The sequence below is a fragment of the Portunus trituberculatus genome, chromosome 24, assembly GCF_017591435.1.
Source record: "Portunus trituberculatus isolate SZX2019 chromosome 24, ASM1759143v1, whole genome shotgun sequence".
In the NCBI taxonomy this organism is placed as follows: Eukaryota; Metazoa; Arthropoda; class Malacostraca; order Decapoda; family Portunidae; genus Portunus; species Portunus trituberculatus.
Window position 1 is genome coordinate 5897591 of NC_059278.1, and position 19601 is coordinate 5917191.

General features: G+C 37.4%; 1 protein-coding gene across 15 annotated transcripts in view; it reads left to right on the forward strand.

Moving 5' to 3' along the window:
* LOC123508106 (vacuolar protein sorting-associated protein 13-like) overlaps nt 1-19601 on the forward strand; it is a 50725-nt gene that overhangs the window by 9971 nt on the left and 21153 nt on the right. For 11 of the 15 annotated variants that reach the window (XM_045261574.1, XM_045261573.1, XM_045261577.1 and 8 more), the window contains 17 exons: nt 251-379; nt 518-662; nt 776-1016; nt 5829-6056; nt 6458-6564; nt 6813-10893; nt 13886-14131; nt 14580-14845; nt 15268-15404; nt 15549-15715; nt 15919-16070; nt 16562-16782; nt 16902-17013; nt 17121-17351; nt 17751-17966; nt 18399-18488; nt 18694-18904. In XM_045261574.1, coding sequence (XP_045117509.1) covers nt 251-379; nt 518-662; nt 776-1016; nt 5829-6056; nt 6458-6564; nt 6813-10893; nt 13886-14131; nt 14580-14845; nt 15268-15404; nt 15549-15715; nt 15919-16070; nt 16562-16782; nt 16902-17013; nt 17121-17351; nt 17751-17966; nt 18399-18488; nt 18694-18904 — 6980 coding nt within the window. The remainder of the gene's footprint in view (nt 1-250; nt 380-517; nt 663-775; nt 1017-5828; nt 6057-6457; nt 6565-6812; nt 10894-13885; nt 14132-14579; nt 14846-15267; nt 15405-15548; nt 15716-15918; nt 16071-16561; nt 16783-16901; nt 17014-17120; nt 17352-17750; nt 17967-18398; nt 18489-18693; nt 18905-19601) is intronic. The other 4 variants (XM_045261583.1, XM_045261587.1, XM_045261581.1 and 1 more) reach the window with 3 other exon arrangements.

Consider the following 19601-nt stretch of genomic DNA (forward strand, 5'->3'; position numbering starts at 1 on the left):
AAATTGAATCTTGTCATGTATTCCATTAGAGTGTGAAGGACTCTTCATTGCTTACTGGAACATGGTGAAGCTTCTATGTATTGTGCTATTCCTTCATCACAGTAAATATATGCAATTCATCTTTTTTGTCATATTTATATGTTTACTTATTTGTAATGCAATTGTAATTCTCATTTTATTCACATTGTCATTTATATGTTACAACACACATATACACTCACACACAGTGTGACCTTGGCATATCTTTCAGACGGTTCTTGAAGTACCGCCCAGAAGTGCCCTTAACCCGTCACGCAGCAGAGTGGTGGCAGTACGCTGCAAGTGCCATTATCCATGAACAAATTCGACCCTTCTCTTGGAGTAGCATTAAGAAACACAGGTGAGGCAAGGAAATTATATAGAATTAGTTCAGTATTATTAGAGCATCAGCATAATTGGTATTTAGGGTGAGAAATACTGAAAACTTTTTGAGTACCATAGGTTTTCACAAAATGGTTGTAATTCTTCTTTCCCACAGATCCTTATATAAAGAATATACTCAGCTGTATAAGAAGCATCTTCTTGAGGGATACAACAGTGAACTAGAGGCTGATCTCATGAAGCTTGAAGATGCACTAAGCCTCACCAGCATTGTTCTGGCTCGAATGCATGCAAAGATCAAGGTACACCCAGTGTGTCATTTGAGAATTGTATTATTACTATATTTGAAAGTTGACCCACTTGCATACACTTTGGCTCAGTTGTATTATCAAGGAGGTCAATGAATTAATTCCAGATCTCACAAGAACAACCCAGTTTAGTTCATCCTGTGGAATCTTCTGAGGGTGGCTGGTTATCTTGGATGATAGGAAGCAGTGACCCTCATGCATCAGACGACGCATTAGTGGTGGACATCGTGGGAACCCGACACAGGAATGGGCCCTTCACCACCCTGACAGAGGAGGAGCGGCGCCAGCTCCATGCTGCACTGCAGGAACTAGAGACCCCAGGCGAGGATGTACACAGGGATGACATAGGTGAGGAGTTTTCCTGTTCCTGACTTATTATAGATTTGCTGTGATATGAAAGAATGTGGTTATATATATATATATATATATATATATATATATATATATATATATATATATATATATATATATATATGTGTGTGTGTGTGTGTGTGTGTGTGTATATATATATATATATATATATATATATATATATATATATATATATATATATATATATATATATATATATATATATATATATATATATATATATATATATATATATATATATATATATATATATATATATATATATATATATATATATATATATATATATATATATATACAGTCAACTCTCGATTAACGTAAGGGTTACGTTCCTGGAGATGTCGCTTTATTCAAAATCACATTATTTAAGCAATTATCCCGTAGAAAACAATGGTAATAGGGGACAGTTACATTCCTGGCTACTGGGAAAGTCTGCCTATTTTGGGGATTTTGTTACTCAAACCTTAAAAAAGAATGTTAATACATCACTAGATCACAGAAACAATAAAAACACAACGCAACGTGTTTTCCTTCAATTCCAATGAGGTCTTTTCTCCTCTAGCATAGCGATCTAACATAATATTAGACAGGGTGGAATCAAAAGCTTTTCATCTCATCCCCTCACCTACTCTGACTGACTGTTTTCAGCCTCTTTCTCACTCCTGAAATGTTGCATCTCTCTATCTTTTATTGCTATTTTCATGCTAACTGCTCTATTGATCTTATGAACTGCATGCCTCCCTTCCTCCTGCGGCCTTGCTGCACAAGGCTTTCTTCTTCCTCTCATCCCTTTTCTGTCCAACTCTCTAATATAAGAGTTAACCAGTACTCTCAATCATTCATACCTTTCTCTAGTAAACTCTGGAACTCCCTGCCTGCTTCTGTACACTCGACCCTTGAAACAACGGATCTCCCATCAACGTATTTCGGAAACTACGGACAAATTCTGGAGTCCGGTTTAATCTACGGACGAATATTAAAATGCGCGCGATTGTCTGTTCCCGGCAAATTATTGTCCTGTAGGTGCTTTGTAATACTGCTTGAATGATTTCTTAATGATTACACAGTATTTTACGTACATTTTATACAGTTTTTTACGTACTTTTGCAAAGTACAGACTTTTGCAATCTACGGACAGGGTTGTGCACGCATTTGTCCGTTGTTTCGAGGGTCGAGTGTATTTCCATCTTCATACAACTTGACTTCTTTAAAGAGGGAGGTTTCAAGACATTTGTCCCTGTCTTCTGGCTAATTCCTTTCAAATCTTTTAGGGAACTTGCAGTTAAAGTGGGGCTGCTTTTTTTTTTTTTTTTTTTTTTTTTTTTTTTTTGTGGCAAGTTTCCTTCGTGCACACAAAAAAAAAGTATAATAAAAATTTTTAAATATCAAACTTCTCTTCAATGGTCACAGTCTTCCTTGATTTCTTGGAATCTCTTTCCTGTGAGGAGATTGAAGGACACTTGGATGCCATAGGATACCAAGTGAAAATGCAGAGAAATGATGCACTCACAGTGCATGTTAGCTCCAAACTGAGTGGGGAGTGAAGACTGTGAGAAGAAACAGAACGTCTCTGAACTATCATTCTGCCACGAAGTCAAGGTGATACTCATGGCATGATCATATTTTAATACAAAGATATGATATCCATTATAACAGGCAATAGAGAGGCAGAAACACAAATACTGTGGTGAAAGCAACACATGAGCTAAAGGGGGTCACAAGAAGAAGAAGAAGCAGCCATTGCTAATTGGTGGCGGACAAAATAATGCCTCCTCGTCTCCTGCCTTTTTTTTTCGATGTTCCATACAAAATTTCACTTTCTGCATCACAATTCAATCATTTCTTGGTGGTAGGGCTTGTAAAAAGCTAATAGAATTGTGGTTTGGTGAATGTAAATAAATATATATATATGAAACTATAACATCTCCTCGGTAGGTGGTTTTACCTGCTAGCAATGATGTTTCCCTGTGTGTTCATGGATACCATTTCACCTTCTGAAGTTGCTCCACTTATTGTTAGGTTTCCTGGATCTTGGCCCAGTGCATTTCCCATCAGAAACAACGTTGGTGTGGGTGATGGCATCAGGTTGAGTTTACCTTTATTGAATTGAATAAATCTTGTTATTTAATTGTATCTCTTTAAATATCAAGAAGCATTAAATTGAAATTACATTATTCAAACTCATGTTGATTGAGAGTTGACTGTGTGTTTGTATGTATATACAGTGGTACTTTGACATACGAAATTAATTTGTTCCGTGACGATCGTTGTGTATAAAAAAAATTGTGTATCAAATCAGTTTTTCCCATAGAAATTAATGGAAATACAATTAATTCATTCTTGTGATATGAATTTACCCCCACCCCCCTAAAAAAAAATAACATGCTTTAAATACCAACCAAATATAGATTTGATATAAGATAAATACAATGTTTATTGTATGCATGATATAAATTAACTATATTGCTCAAAATAACAACTAACCTACAAAACTCGGGACACATTGATAGACGTTCATCACACAAGGGACGGGGCACGTCAATAGACGTTTAGGCTTTTGATGGCTATATTTTGGTTATTTTCTTCTCGTTTTTTTTGCTTGTGAGCTGGCAACACTCATCAGGAGTAAACATATGCTCTACGTCACTGTGTCACCAACAGTAAATAGTAGAAGCGATCGATAGGGATTTCATTGTGTCTGATTCCAGCATCTTTCCCGCTCGCGTTACTTCTATACCTTGGGTTTCTCTCCATGTTACAGGGAGACAGCTTTTGAATGAGAGTGGTATCAGAACAGGTTACAGGAGAGAGAGAAAGAGAGAGAGAGGGAGAGGGAGAGGATACAAGAGGCTCGTTTTCTCGCACTCTAGCTAAGGCCGCTGAATCTGATCGGACGCAAGGCCACATAAACCAATGATACTACCTCATTCAACCTGTGATATTTTGGTAACTATAACATCTAGAGACTTCTGGTTTTTGCATTGCAAAGAGGAAGAGTTGCTTGTGGGCAGGAGTAAACATATGCTCTACGTCACTGTGTCACCAACGATGGAGGGTGGTAGCGAGTGATTTCACTGTGTCTGATTCCGCCACCTCTCCCTCGAGCATTACTTCTATACCTCTCTATAGGTCTCTCACCATGTTACAGGGAGACAACTTTTGAATGAGAGTGGTATCAGAACAGGCGACAGCAGGAGAGAGAGAGAGAGAGAGGATACAAGGGGCCCGTTTTCTCTCGCTCTAGCCAAGGCCGCTGAACTCGATCGGACGCAAGGCCTGATTTTTTGCATTGCAAAGAGGAAGAGTTGCTTGTGGGCAGAAAACCATTTGTTCTCACTCGTTTATTGAATTTCTAAATGTAATCAGTATGTGAATACAGGGTATTTTCTGTGTTTCTTGCCAAACTTTTACTTTTGGGACCCATGATCTTGAGTTCACAAAATTTAATAAAAAATACACACTGCCGAGGAGCACAGACACATACATGCACAAAGGATGAACAATGATACATAACGCGGGCTGAATGTTCGGGTGGACGCGGGTAGCCAAGCAATCGCTGCACCACCTACTGATGGCTAATCGTATCTTAAAAATATCTTCGTATTTCAAGGTGTAAATTATATAAAATTTTTCATCGTATATCAAAAAAATTGTATGTTAGGGCAATCGTATGTCGAAGTACCACTGTATACAGTAATTTCTCATTATACGGTACATATGCATTCCTGAAAACCTTATCACAAATCGAAATTACTGGATACCAAACCCATTATAACATGTAATAATAGGGAATGCGTTCCAGCACGTTAAAAGTCACCCGTACAGAAATTAAAATACACGAAAATAGTCATATAAAAGAAATGTAAAGTACTGCACAAAAGAAATAAACAGAAAATGTTTTTATATACCTTTCATTCGGCATGTATTCTATCAGGTGATGTCCTTCCCGAGGCTAAGGGACAGTAGGGATTTCAGCCCTTACTCATCTTCCGCTGAGTGGGCATACTACTTCTCTTTCTCTTTGCCTTGTCAACTCCAGCAGTGTCTGCAGAACGTTTTAGGGCCATTATGGGTGCATCACTGTGCGTCGTGATAATATCCACAAAAAAACACATGTAAGGATTTCACTTGTGTTCACTGGGAAACGCGGGAAGAGACTGATTATTGCTGTGGCTGCTTCCAAGTCACACTTCCCGTGCCACCCCAGCTCAGTGCTCACTGACAGCTGACTTTTGGCTGGACGTTCGGGCACTTTGGCCTGATGCCTGAGGTTTCCTGTTGTTTACATATTGCTTGTGGACACTGGGCTAGCTGGAGTGTTCATCAAACTCTCCACAGTGTTGTAAACAACCAAACATGCCAAACAATTGCTCAGTGGTTGGATGCAATAACACGAAAAGAAAAACAGCAGGTTTAGGCATGACATGAGCGGATACTGTATCTGTGAATTTTTCTTACTATATATCGAATCGAGGGTAGTAATTTCCAAATACCGTAACTGTGAGTTTACTGGATAAAGAAGTACCATATAACGAGGACTTACTGTATATATATATATATATATATATATATATATATATATATATATATATATATATATATATATATATATATATATATATATACACACACACACAAACATATCTCCGAGATGTCGTTATTTTGTCAATTTTTTATCCGAGTGCATGAATATGGACTGGAACATAATTATAATTGTATGCAGAACATGCTTAAAAGTAAAGTGGTGAGTTTTCCCAAATGTTCCTGATCTTTTCTTTAACTTTTCAGACCACAAAGCTTACTTGTCTTTGCAAAATGTGAGCTTAACTCTCAAGGATGATGAACATGATGTTGCCTTGGCCACACTGTCTGGCTTTGTGATGAGTGCTGAAAACAGATACGGCGTCAAGTACCAGAAACTGTCCGTGAAGGCAGAATCCTTTAATCTTGAGGCCTCAAACATGGAGCAGGAGCTGGTGTATGTGGTGAAGCTGGTGGATGGCACCCCTTCTGCAGGTGAGTGTGTTGCTTGAAGGTGTGTGAAGGTCTTAAATCAGCATCATCATTCTTACTGTATATTGAAGTTGACTTTTCTACTTGAGTAATCTTATTGATTTTGCATTTATTCTGTATGTTACCCTTTACTTAAAGAAATAATTTTCTAAAGAAGTTTGATTTTGTATAAAAAATAAGATATATTTGATGATGCCCAATTGATTATACTGTAATCTGAATTATTTTTTAAAGCGTATCTTTGCTGCTTGATTAATTTGTTTTACTGAGTTTGGCCATCCTGTTCTCTTTTATGTACAAAACCTTTACAATCTTGATAATTTTTGACATTGAAGTCTGAATATAAATTTTCCATGATTACCATAAGTCATAACAACACACTAATGATTCACCTTACTGCCCAGGTTTTGGTATTGCCTTTTCACTTGATCTCGAACGAAACCCTCTGAATGTGGCCTCTGACTACGCAGTCACCATGAAGTTGGATCCTCTGGAATTGCTTTATAATCAGGTATTTGAAGATGTTTATGTTGAATGTGATCTTTTGATTTGTGCATCGTTTCCTTCCAAATAGTTGCATATGGAAGATGGCATCTACAATGTAAACAATAAAATTCTCTGTGAGACGAGTTAAAGTCCTCATTTGTCATAATCCCTGTTATTCCTGTAGCAGAGAAGAAGGAAAATTGAGCACATGGTGTATCTTTTCAGATCATTATTACAAATTTGCAAATTGATGGATTTACTTTCTCTTTACAGCATGCTTGTGCCGAGATGATTTACTTCTTCCGAGTGCCTAATGTGAAGTACCGCACATTTGATGAAGTGGCTGCTGATGCCATGACTGGTGTGGTCAGCAGTGGCAGGGCAGCAGTGGAGTATGCCATTGCCAGACACAGGACAATCAACTTGGATCTAGACATCAAAAGTCCCTTCATTGTCTTACCGGAACACGGATCCATACAGAAAGGTGGAAACGTCTTAGTGTTGGACATTGGGGGTCTTAAGGTTAACAGTGAGATAGGTGGACAGATTGTAGACCTTGAAGATGCCACTCGGATGGAACTGGAGGAGCGACTGTATGACCGTCTCACAGTCACGGTCTCTCAACTCCAAGTTCTATTTGCTGATTCTGGAGATGAGTGGAGGGTTCACAGAACTCGCAACGACTCCGACTCTCACCTGTTACCAAGGGTGAGGGTGAAGATTGACCTTGCTAACAGCATACACCCGGAATACAGACAGTTACCTCAGCAGAAAGTTGACATCCACATTACACCCCTGAAGCTCAACCTCTCGGACAGTCGGCTGGGCCAGTTGATGGACTTTACTCACCATCTGCCAACACTGAATTGCTGCATGTTGAACTGTGATACTGTTGATGACTATTTGTTTGAGCAGCATCAGTTGGACCCTCTTCACTGTTTAATGGATCTTAACATATCTGAATTAGCTTTAATAAGGAATTTGCTTCAGGATAGACTCTGCAGAAAAAGATTTGTGTCAGACTCAGTTGACCTGCACTCCACTCCTCCTCTTCTCAGACATGTTCGGCCACTTTCTGCCAGTGACACGATATCCCAGACAAGCCTTGAGTTGGAAAAGTACTTTTCAGCTTCTGATAATAGTGATGATGAGGGAGAGTCTTGGGGTAAACCTTTGGATTTACCAGGATTTGAAGACAACACTTCACCTCATAACATGATTGCAGTCTTGTCACGGTTATGTATTGATGAAGTTGTAGTTGCCATTTCAAGATCCAGTGACCATGGAGACAGACCTTATTTAATGTTAAGAGCAACTCATCTGGTGCTTGAGTCAGCTATCATGGACTATGGGCCAGCCATACAGCTCACCCTTGGATCTTTGCAACTTGTTGATAAATACCACCACAGCCCTTCAGGGGAGTACCTGGAGCTTGTGTCCTCACCCCAAGTAGGCTGCATGTGTATTGCTACGTTGCTCTACAGAAAAGTTAGGGCAAATTGTCCAGACTTCAAGACACACTTTCATTCCACTGAACAGAGTCTTGTGGTAGATTTTGCAACTTTGAATGTTGTTTGGCATCGAGGATCAGTTATAACCCTCACTAACTTCCTTACTATGTTGTCAGCCAAATTGGGACATGTAGAGGAACAGTTACCAAAATTAAGTGTTCCACAGAATTTTATGGCCTGGCTAAAGTCTGGCCCTGAGGATCCCCCTGTCCCATCTGGGGCTACAAAATGGTCATTTTCCTCTCATCTTCACAACCTGAACCTGAAACTTTGTGATAATGATCTTGATTTCTTGCAAGCCAAAGTAGGAGGATTCCAAGGAGAATGCATCTTTAAAGCTAATGAGAAAAAGATATTTCGAGCTGCTCTGTCAGAGTTGTCTGTTGATGATATTTCTGACATAACTCTCTACTCAAGGATTGTTGAGATTGAGGAGGATAGAGTGTTTGACATAAAGTATGTCAATTTCAGTCCAACACATAAAGGCGTTGATGAAATAGATGTCTCTCCTCACACTGTCAATCCTGATGCAGCTTTAAGGATAAGAATTGGTAGAGTACAGTGTGTTTTCCTTTGCAAGTTTTTGGCAGATATGCAACGATTTATGGAGCCTCTCCTTAATAGGGAAGGAACTCAGGTGGCACTGAAGCATGCTAGCAAGGCAGCTGAAACTAGCTTTGAGGAAATTTTGTCAGGGAGAAAAATCAACCTTAGTATTGATATCCATGCTCCTACTATCCTTATACCTCAGAAATCTGACTCATCTAGTTTGCTAGTCATCAGCCTTGGTGAGCTAAAAATAGATAATCTCTTCAAAACAGCATATACAGGGACAGGAGGAGGAGCTGTAGAAAACATTCTCATTGAGTTAGGACGCATGCACATTTGCCGTGCAGTGATGGTGCTTAGTGGAGGCCTGGAAATGCAGGAAGACATCCTGGAACCATCCACCATAAGGGCAGATATCAAACGTTCCCTTATTCCACAGTGTAGAGACTTGCTGTCCTGGGACGTCAGCATCCACATGGGAACCCTGTGTGTCAACATGGGACAGCGTGATCTGAACACCATTTTGGCAGTGATGACTCAGAATAGGGCAGAGGCACAATTTGTTGACACAAGTATTAATTCCCAGCCTCTCACTCCCATAGAACTTGGTACTCCTCAAGCCGGCAGTGATGATAATGTGGGAAAGCTCCAGGCCTTTTTAACACATTCAGTGGACATTTATCGAATTGCTGATGCTCTTCTGTCTTTAGATGGTCTGACTCTCACACTCTACACTGATATGGACGAAGTGTTGAGTTCCCCTGTCCGTGATGCTGCCACTGCCCTTTGCAGATTAGAAGTTGGAGAAGTTGAAATTCATGGAGACATGAATAGTGACAGAAGCTTGGATGTGAGGGTAACACTGCATGCCTGTGATTTGTATGATGTGAGGCCAGACCTTGATTATCATGTCATCAAGAAAATATTTGGACAGTATAGCGAAGAGATGCACATGAGTTCCAGGAGATTCAGTGTCAGTGTTCCGCCTATAATGGATCTTGTGTACAAAATGAGTCCAAATGGAGATGGAGCAATGGAGGTCAGTATAGAGAGAACAAGACTTAATGTATCAGTTCCATTTGCCTTGGCAGTTTACAGATATATTAATGATGCTATCCCTGGAACTGCAAGCACAAGTGGAGGAATAATAAATCCTGGCTTTGTAGGGGATTTAGGCACAACAGTGGATGGGGTCAGGATCATTAGACGACCTCCTAGTTCTGCTGACAGTACAAGTGGATACCTTTCTACTGTGACAAGCAATACAGATGATCTGAAAACACTCTCCCTGTCCTTCAAAGTGAAGCGACCTGAGATAGTATTGTTTGTAGATTGTGAAGAAAAAACTAGTAGAATTTTAGTGTTGAGATGTGAAGTTCATATTGACTACTCTCGTCATCCAGGAAACGAAAGCTTCCATGTCGCCCTGGACAGATGCCAGCTGTTTGCTTCTATGTACTCTTTGTCTAGTCAGAGTCCATACTCCATCATGCAGCCTTGTGACATTGAAGGCTCTTGGGTGTTTCGTAATGTGGAGGAAGGCGTCAAAGCTGACCTAAGGGTTCCACATGTTCATATTCATTTAAATCCAGCAGTTGTCCATCTTTGTATGGATGTAGCAGATGAATTAACATTGAGCCTAAGTCTGCATCTAACACCTTTCAAACTCCATCTTCCAAACACAGACTTAGAGGATCTGTGGTCTCCCAGACCACTAACTGCTACAATATCACCAATAAACCCAGATGAGGAAGTATATATTAAGCCTGAGTACCCAACAACTAAACCACATCAATGTTTAACCATCAGAATTGCAGAAATTGCAGTTTCTTTTGAAAAGCAAGCTATGAAAACTGCTGTTCCTGTTCTTTTGTGTAAGTCTGCACTGAATGCAGAAATTAATGACTGGTCCAAACTGATGTATAGCAAGGCAGAAATACAGCTACAGTTATCTTGTTATAATGAACAGTTCTCTTCTTGGGAACCAGTCATTGAGCCTGTAAGTGAAAGCAATAAGGTGTTAAGACCCTGGGAAGCCATTATTAGGACCCTGCAGACTCACGCACAGCCCGTAGGGGTAAAGCGGAAACACCCTGGCCCTTACTGTGATTCTGTTGACACAAGTTACACCAGTAACAGAAACAGTTACATCAGCTGTCCCATTGAAGACTCTGAGTCATCCACAGATGAAGAGTCCCAAGACAACGAAATGGTGGTGCTTAAACATCATACACAACAAGCAGTCAAGCGTCCAAATGCTAGACGCCCAACAGCTGAACTTGGAAGTCTTTCAGGTAATATACATGTTGTATGTATTGTGTCTTGGGGATGATATATGCTTCTATTGTTTTATTTTGTTTATATATTTTTTTTTTATTTATGTATTTATTTATTTTATTGTATTTTATTTATTTTTTTATTTATCTTTTATTTTTTAGATTATACAGTGGTACCGCTAGATACGAAATTAATTTGTTCCGGAGTGGCTTTTGTATTATGAATTTTTCATATAATGAGTCGCATTTTACATGTAAATCGCCTAATTTGTTCCAAGCCCTATGAAAACACCACATTAAATTTTATAATAAGGGTAAAACCAGAATGAAATAAGAGCCAAATACATTTAAATCATTCAATATACCTAACCTAACCATTAATACCTGTAAATGAAGTAGATAATAGATCATAAGGCAATAATAAATGAAAAATAATAATACAAAAATTATACAAAAATATGGAACCTTACCTTTCGAGTGAGGCGATGTCTGAAAGGGAAAGTGGCGGCAGAGGAGGAAGGCAAACGGCAGAAACTATAGAAAATCGCAGGAAACATTAACACTTACCTTTATGAAACACTTTAAAATTATTATTATTATTTTTTTTTTTTATTTTTTTTATTTATTTATTTTTTTTTCAGTTTCTAAATTTTATTAATTAACGCTTAACTTTACAAAACGCTTAAAATTGATATTTCTTTTTCAGTTTCTAATTTTCATCAGATTCTTCTTCTCTTTTCTGTTTTTTCGGATCACTTTGACCTTCACCTTGACTCACTAATGGCCTCTTTCAAAAAGGGTCATGGTCAAGACGGCCCCTGACCACAACGGCCTCCCATGATAGCCCTTCCCTACGGCTCCATGTTTACCATGACAACCTCGGCTTTTTTTTTTACCCATAAGATGGTTTGAAATTATATTTGTTAATACATCTTATGCTAAGACAGATTGTATTAACAAATCAGTCGCTCACCACTCCCCCACCCTTCCTCCTCCTTCCTCACCCAGTGATAGGTACTGTACCACATAGTACGTACGTGAGTACTTACTTTTAATCACCGCAATAATGTTATCGTGTAATGTTTATCAGTAAATTGCATACTTGTTAATACAATCTGTCTTAAAATGTAAGATACTGAAACATTCCACATATTGCAAAACATAACATTAAGACATTCAATGTTTAGCCAAGTAGCACCTCCGGCTGCTGCAGCTAACCAGCAAGTCATCGTCACCTCATAAAAAACACAATGGACTATCGCGTGCCTCTCAGAAATTTTAAAATCATCTTACGGGTAAACGAAACCTTAAAATGCATATGTGTATATAACATTTTCTGCTTAGAAATGCATGTTCTCTCACCTCTTTCAATATGTACAGAAAGTGGTGTTACACCCTGGATATGTATATGCACTATATGCGCACGGTACACCAGTGTACCAATAAGTTATGGTTTTTAACGCTCCATACTACAAAAAACTATCTCAGGAACGCTGAGTTGCCATCCACGGTTAACGTGTTAACATAATGAAAGAAATAAGAGGACAATAACCCAAAATTTGGTGTGGGGTCGCCATGGTAAACATGGGGTCATTAGGGTAAACAAATGAGGCCATCGTGGTAGAAATGAGGGGTCGTCGTGGTCAGGGGCCGTCTTGACCAGGAAACCTTTCAAAAATAATGATCCAAGGAACTTTGTTTCTGCCTACTTTTCAATATGTTCCTGAAATGATTCAGGCAAATATCATTAAACGACTTGTGTGGCGCAAATTTAAAAAATTTTCTGCACGCAGGAATTTTGAGTTTTGTTTCGTATCTTTCGTATGCTGAGTAATTTTTCGTAATATTAAACAAAAAAATCTTCACATATAATTTCGTAAAGTGAAATTTTTGTATACAAAAAGAAGCTTCCGTATCTCGAGGTACCACTGTATTTTATTTTATTTTATTTTATTTATTTTTTATATTTATTTATTTTTTATTTATTTATTTTATTTATTTATTTATTTACTTATTTACGTATTTATTTACTTATTTAGTTTTATTTTTGTTTTGTTTTTTTTTTTTTTATTTATTTATTTATTTTATTTATTTATTTATTTATTTATTTATTTTATTTTATTTATTTATTTATTTTTTTTTTTGTGTGTGTGTATACTTAAAGAAACAATGTGACACTTGTAGCTATATATAATTTTCAGTCAAAGTCTCCATTTCATAAATCTCTTGAAGACTTCATCCCATTTCTTTTTGCATTTCATTTCATGACAGAATGTTTAAAATGCTTCACCAAGTCATCCTTATTAGTGTTCATATGAACAAAGCAAATAAAGTGTTTGTGCTTATTATTTTCCAATTAGGTCAAAATTAACTTCTTAATTAACTTTTATTTTTCCATTGGGGTTGCACTTTTTTTTTCCAGTTTTTGTGACTGCATTACACCTTCACTTCCTTTGGTTGCTTTCAGCTTCATGACATTACATCACATCTAGTTGACCAAGTTTCACTGCTATAAAGCATTGCATTTCATACACATAAAGCTTATGGTCATGCCTCTTTGTTAAAGGCAATATTTACATGTTTGTTGCTATCCATTCCTGACTCACAACAAAACAGTTTTTGTTCCCTCCTCTGAACCAGTCATATCCTTCAAGAAGCAGAATGTCACTCACTGCATCAGTTCTTTGTTCAGTCACTCTTGATTTAACTTTCAGTTCATAAGTTATCATGAACATTATCATTTTGAAAGACTCCATGCATGTAGTATATACAGTACATCCATTTATTGCCTATCTTCTCATTGTAACACAATTATACAGAAAGAATTTAATACACCCCTAGGAGAATAAAAATATATGATTAATGTGTAAATACATACTTTTAGTATTTAGGTAATATTTATAAAGTTAGAAATAACAAAATTATAAATGTTTGTGAATTCATATGATAAATATGAAAGTACAAATCAAGGGGAATCTCATTACTAAATAAGAATGAATCATCTTTTCAGGGTTCCCTCTGGATTCTGACTCTGAGACTGAAGACAGTGTCCTGCACAAGATATCCAGTGCATTCACCCACATGTTCTCCAGTGACTCAGAGGAATCAGAGGAGGAAGACAGCAGTGATGAGGTTGAAGGCAAAGGAAGCATTAAGAAAGATGTAGAGGGCTCAGAAAAGCTATCAACAGGAGATTTAGAATCATCATCAGAAGAGGAAGATAACCCAGTATTTGGTACCTCTCCAATGATTCCAGGTTAGTCGGAATGTATTGATTTGAAAATTAATATCAAAAGCACATTCACATTGAAATGGCCTGCACAGCATATATGTATTAACTTGTCCTGTCCTTAAGCAAGTTAGAAATGTATGTTTTCCTTTCATATCTTATCCCACCCTTTTTGTTACCACCACTTCACCTATTTGGAGAGGTGAAGAAAATGTGAAGTCAAAGAAATAAATATGTAACATATGAGACTAATATTAAAGAATGGGGTCCGTGGATGAACTGTCAATAATCAAATAAGTTATAAGAAGTATTCATCGCCATACTTCATTCATACAAAACATATGAGTCACCATTACTTTTGAAGATGGATTACAACTTGCATATGCTTTTTCATTTGAAGGGGTTTTATGTAATATACAGAACTGTAATTTTTTTTCTTCTGATAATGAGTGTATTTCCCTTAAACATTTTATAGATGGGGTAGATGGCACTAGTAACTGGTTGGAGGACATCAGCCCCAGTGAACTGGCAACATGTGTTTTTGTTGACTCTCGAGATAACCTGGAGTTCACCCTCACATCACACACAATGACTGCCGTCAACAGTTTGATTTCTGAGTACCTTAACAAGCCTGAAGATCCCCAGCCCATCACGTCCTCTGCCACGCGTTCCATGCAACAGATCCTCCTCACCAATGAGATAGGACCTGACTCAAAGGTCACAGTGGTGATGCAAGATGAGGTAAGTAATCCATCACTCATGTATTATACTGATACTGATATTCATTATTTTGATGGATATCATTGTTTGCAGTGGTTATGTATGTGCATGTGAATAGACATGAAATTGATGGCATAATTGTGTTGATTTTCTTAAGTATAGTGATACAGAGATTGTTTAAAACTGTGGAGCTTTACTGATTATTTAGACTATGGAAGCTTACTTTGTTGTGGATTTGTATTATGTACTTGACTTTGCTGAGTTTATAGAAAAAAATTTAATTTTGATAGACAAGAAAACCTATGACTTCATGTATACTGAGGTTAATTTTATCTTGTAAATGATAACTTGATCTGCAACATAGAGTAGCACCATCATTTCTAAACAGTAACACTAGACATGGTAGACATTATTGATGGAATGAAAAGGTTAACTTTTTTCAGGTTGACGGTGCCACCAAGGTAGAAGTTCTGGCAACAGCCAAGTACCAGGAGCCAGACTCAGTTCCATCAAGTCCAGCATCAGGCAAAAGCCGTAGTGGTGGAGAATCTGCTTCAGAAGATGAGTCAGTAATTGAAGGGTAATATGGCCAACTCACTCCACACAGAATTCCTCGAAAGAAATCTGTAAAGAGGTGGATGTGAATTGCAGATGTACATGTAGTACTATTTCAAAAGCACTTCTATATGTCATATAACTCATACCTGTATCATTCATATTACAGATTCAGAGACTGGGATCACCTTAGCCTGCATTCTTTCCCTGCCTCCTCCCCTCTGACTCCACCCTCCAGTCTCCCTTCAAGTGAATGTTTCTATGAATTGTTTTGTCCCAATCCTGTCAAACTCTATCAGGACATCACTAAGCTTCAGCTGATTATCAAAGTGCCTGGTGGGTAATATTCTCCTACAGCACCATTCTGTCAGTAATTGTAGTACTTGTGTAATTTTCATATTATATTCACCTGATGACTAAGTGTACTTTCATGATATTTTGCATAAACAAATTGTTTTGTATCCAACTTATCAACAATAAGGAGAATTTCAAGGCCATATCATTGTTCTAAGTATGAAATGATCTAAACAACTTTGCAGGTTTCAATGAACTCATGGTGTTTGTGGGAACAAAGTCCCGAAGTAGAATTTTCCAACTGAGTCCTCCTCGCAATGACAAGAGGTACCATGTGATAGTGACTGTACAAGTGGACCACCTCACCACCAAAGTCATTGTCAGGAGCCCCTTACAGGTAAAAAATACTCTGGAACTACAAAAAAAAAATCAATAAATAAAATTAAAGGAAAGAAAGATTTTATATGTGAAAAGTCCTTGATAACAAAAGCTTAAGGAAGACATGTGATGAATTGGTCATTGATGAGGGAGATAAGAAAACAGTACATAATTCTATCAGTACTGTATGCAAAACTTCAATAAGGAACTAAAGTAAGAAATGTGAGATACATACATTAGAAGTTACCTCCATGAATGAAGCTTATTGAATGAGCTACTAAGTGTCTAGTATCAGGAAAAGAAAGAAACACAGCACTTGCAGATTGTTCATTCATATGGAGGGAAACAAGGTTCATAAAGTTTTAGTAACCTTCAAACCTAAGTGTCATCACAGGAAATCCCAGTTCACTCATTGTATCAATTTTTGTTATCTTTTTATGACATGCAAAGGTTAATGAAGATATTATTGATCTTTTCCTAACATATCCTATACTCCTCTTTTCCTAATAGATCCTGAATGAAATGCCTCTCCCGGTCAATGTGTGCTTCAAAAAGAGCATTGTGGAGATGCTTGGCCACTCTCTTGGGGAGCTTAATTCTCGAGTAGTGTCACCTGTCAATCCTTTTGATGCTCATGTGCCTATGGTAACCCTCCAGCCAGACCAGGTCTTCACCATTCCCTTGGCAGTTGCCTATCATTCCTCACTACACATTCAGCCTGCTGCTGCTGAGTATGTTGATATTTACTGTTTAATAATGAACTAAGATGTTGCCATATGCTGTATGTTACACAAAACCATATGATTCATTAGGTTTGACATATCTTAATTTTCTTGAACTCTTTTTTCAGTTATGGCATTAGTGAAGTGGGAATATGGTGGAAGGATGTTTTATCCTCCACTTGCTCCTACCTACTCACCTGTAAGGGCAAGACAGAGCACAATCCTGAAATAGCAGCTGCAGTGAGTCTCTCAGCTGCTTTTCACCCCATATTGAAGGCTGTCAAAATTTTTAAACCCAATGAGATTCATCTGAATAGGAATTTATGTATATTATATCTTGTTCACAGGTGACCATTCAGGAAGGAGTGAAGTTAAGCAGCTTGCAGTGGGAAGGGCTGAGTGGAGTTTTACCAAATTATACTCTGTGCCTCTCACCTCCACTGGCCATCCATAACTTGCTGCCATGCACTCTCACCCTTGCACACCCTTCCTTTGCCCAGCCCCTCATCCTTGATCCAGGAGCCAAGACTACTCTTTATAAGATTGATTTAGGAAAAAGAATAAGTCTTCAAGTTCAGGTGTGTTTAAAAATCATTTTGTTGCTTAGGTATGCCTTTGTTTTTGTTTAGTTGAAGGCTACCTGTGTTTATACTGTACTGAATGCATTTGTATCTTGTTAACAGTGAGTGTTCTAGGTATTTTCTATTTTTTGTAGATACAACTGACTTAGATTTGTGCACATTCATATTCTATTCACATTCTTATTTATACCATCTTAAAGTTTGCCTGTAGAATGGAGCTCAAGTGTGGGCTTTAAGTGTTCCAGGTAGTGATGATATTTTGTAGGTTTTTGTTGACTTAACAGGCTATTGAATTCAGGGAAATAAATGAAGCAATATGGTAACTAATAGAAATTTCCTCTATAGAGAAGTTTTTGTAAAGAAAGACTTATTCTGTAATAAACATTAATATTTCAGGTTTCAAATTACTTAGGAAGTGAATGGGATGGCATTCTAGAAATTGGCACCGAAAAGGGTGATGACCACAGAACCCTGACACTGACTCACGGGGACGGCAGTGCTCGCAGGAAGCTGGAGTGTGCACTGTACACAGTCAGGGCAGGACTGACGGCAGTCCACGTGTATTCCCCATACTGGATTGTGAACAAGACTGGTCTCCCACTACATGTCCGGGTGAGTTTTCAGAAACTTGTGAGAGACTCCCTCCTTTCCTAGGAGTCTAGGTATTTTTTCTTTTTATCTCATTTGTTTGGTCATCTAATTGTTGAAAAGTGGCATGAAGACATGTGAAATAATGAGAACAGACAGACAATAAGGAAAAGACTAACAGACTTTTGATGGGATATGAAAGTCATTTTATTTTTAATGTTTCAAGAAAATTTGTGAGAATTTACTTATTGATGTGGTGCTTTACAGTTTATGAAACCTTAGATGGCACATTGATTATGTTATTGCTTGTTATTGCAGTATAAAAGACAGAAATTTGATAATTGTCTCCATCTAATGTAAGTTGTTAAATATATTTATATAAAAATATAGCCTATATATTTAACATTTATTCTAGAAAACTGATATATTTCTTTAAACTTATATTATATTTTTCAGGGATCAAGATCAAAAATTGTGTACGATCTAAGTGGCTCAGAAGACATTGTTTTGTTCCGATATAAGAGAGGTTACCCACATAAATTGAAGGTTAGAAAAATTTGTTTTTATTGTTGAAGCTAAGGCAGAATTGCATTTTTAATTGAGTAGTGCCATGCCATGACATGTGTGTATCATATATTTATGAAGTATGTAATAGATTAAAGATTTTGGTGTGCTTTTCGACTGGTCATAATTTGCATATGTATTATTGCTCTGTATAGATATTATGTTATATCAACTTGAATGTCTACAGGTGAGGGTGATGGAGAGTGAGTGGTCAAGGAGGTGGAGCTGTGAGGCAGTGGGATCGTGTGGTGTGGTGGTGTGTCGGGACAGCGTGCGGGACAAAAAGTACCGCATCCTGGCCAAGATGAAGCAGTCCACACTTGCAGCACAGACCCCAGATGAGGGTGTCCAAGGTGGCTGTCTGAACAATGCATGCTCTTCAAAATTCTTCCCACAAAGTTAGTTAAGTTTAATGGTATCAATAGCATTGGGGTTTTATTTGTACTATTGTTGTTGATGAAAAATATTTTATGATAAAAGTTTTCAAAGTCCTTTACCTCACAATCAGGGATCAAAGCTAGAAACTATTTACTCCCTGCAAATCTGTTACATCAATGATGATTACAGTTAAGCCCCATGTTACATGGAGCGAATGGGATACTAAAATGTATAGATGGTTGATATCATCAGTATAGTTGAGATTTATCTGTTGCCATTACTTTGAAACATATTACTTGATAGTAACAGTAAAAGTGGCAATAATGATAGTTATGTTAGTTGCAGTAATGTTAGCTGCTTAAGTATCAATAGTAGTAGATGTGTCAGGTGTATGGGTATTGGTAGCTTTGAAGGTCTTGTGTTAATTTCTGCTATTCCTGGAGAATGTTTTTTTTTTTAAACAATAATTTAGAAAAAGCATAAAAATTGATGGATGATCATTTATGTCATTGCAATTCAGAACAGTAATTAAAGAAGTAAATATTCAAAATGATCAAATTTCAAATATAACAAAATTTTAATTATGAAATTGAAAACCAAGAATTGTAAAAGATCAATATGTACAAAATGAAAATGTAAATATTAGGACTATCAGAATTTGAAAGAAAAATAAATACTAAAACTTATGACCTAATCACTGCTACTGTAAAAAAATTA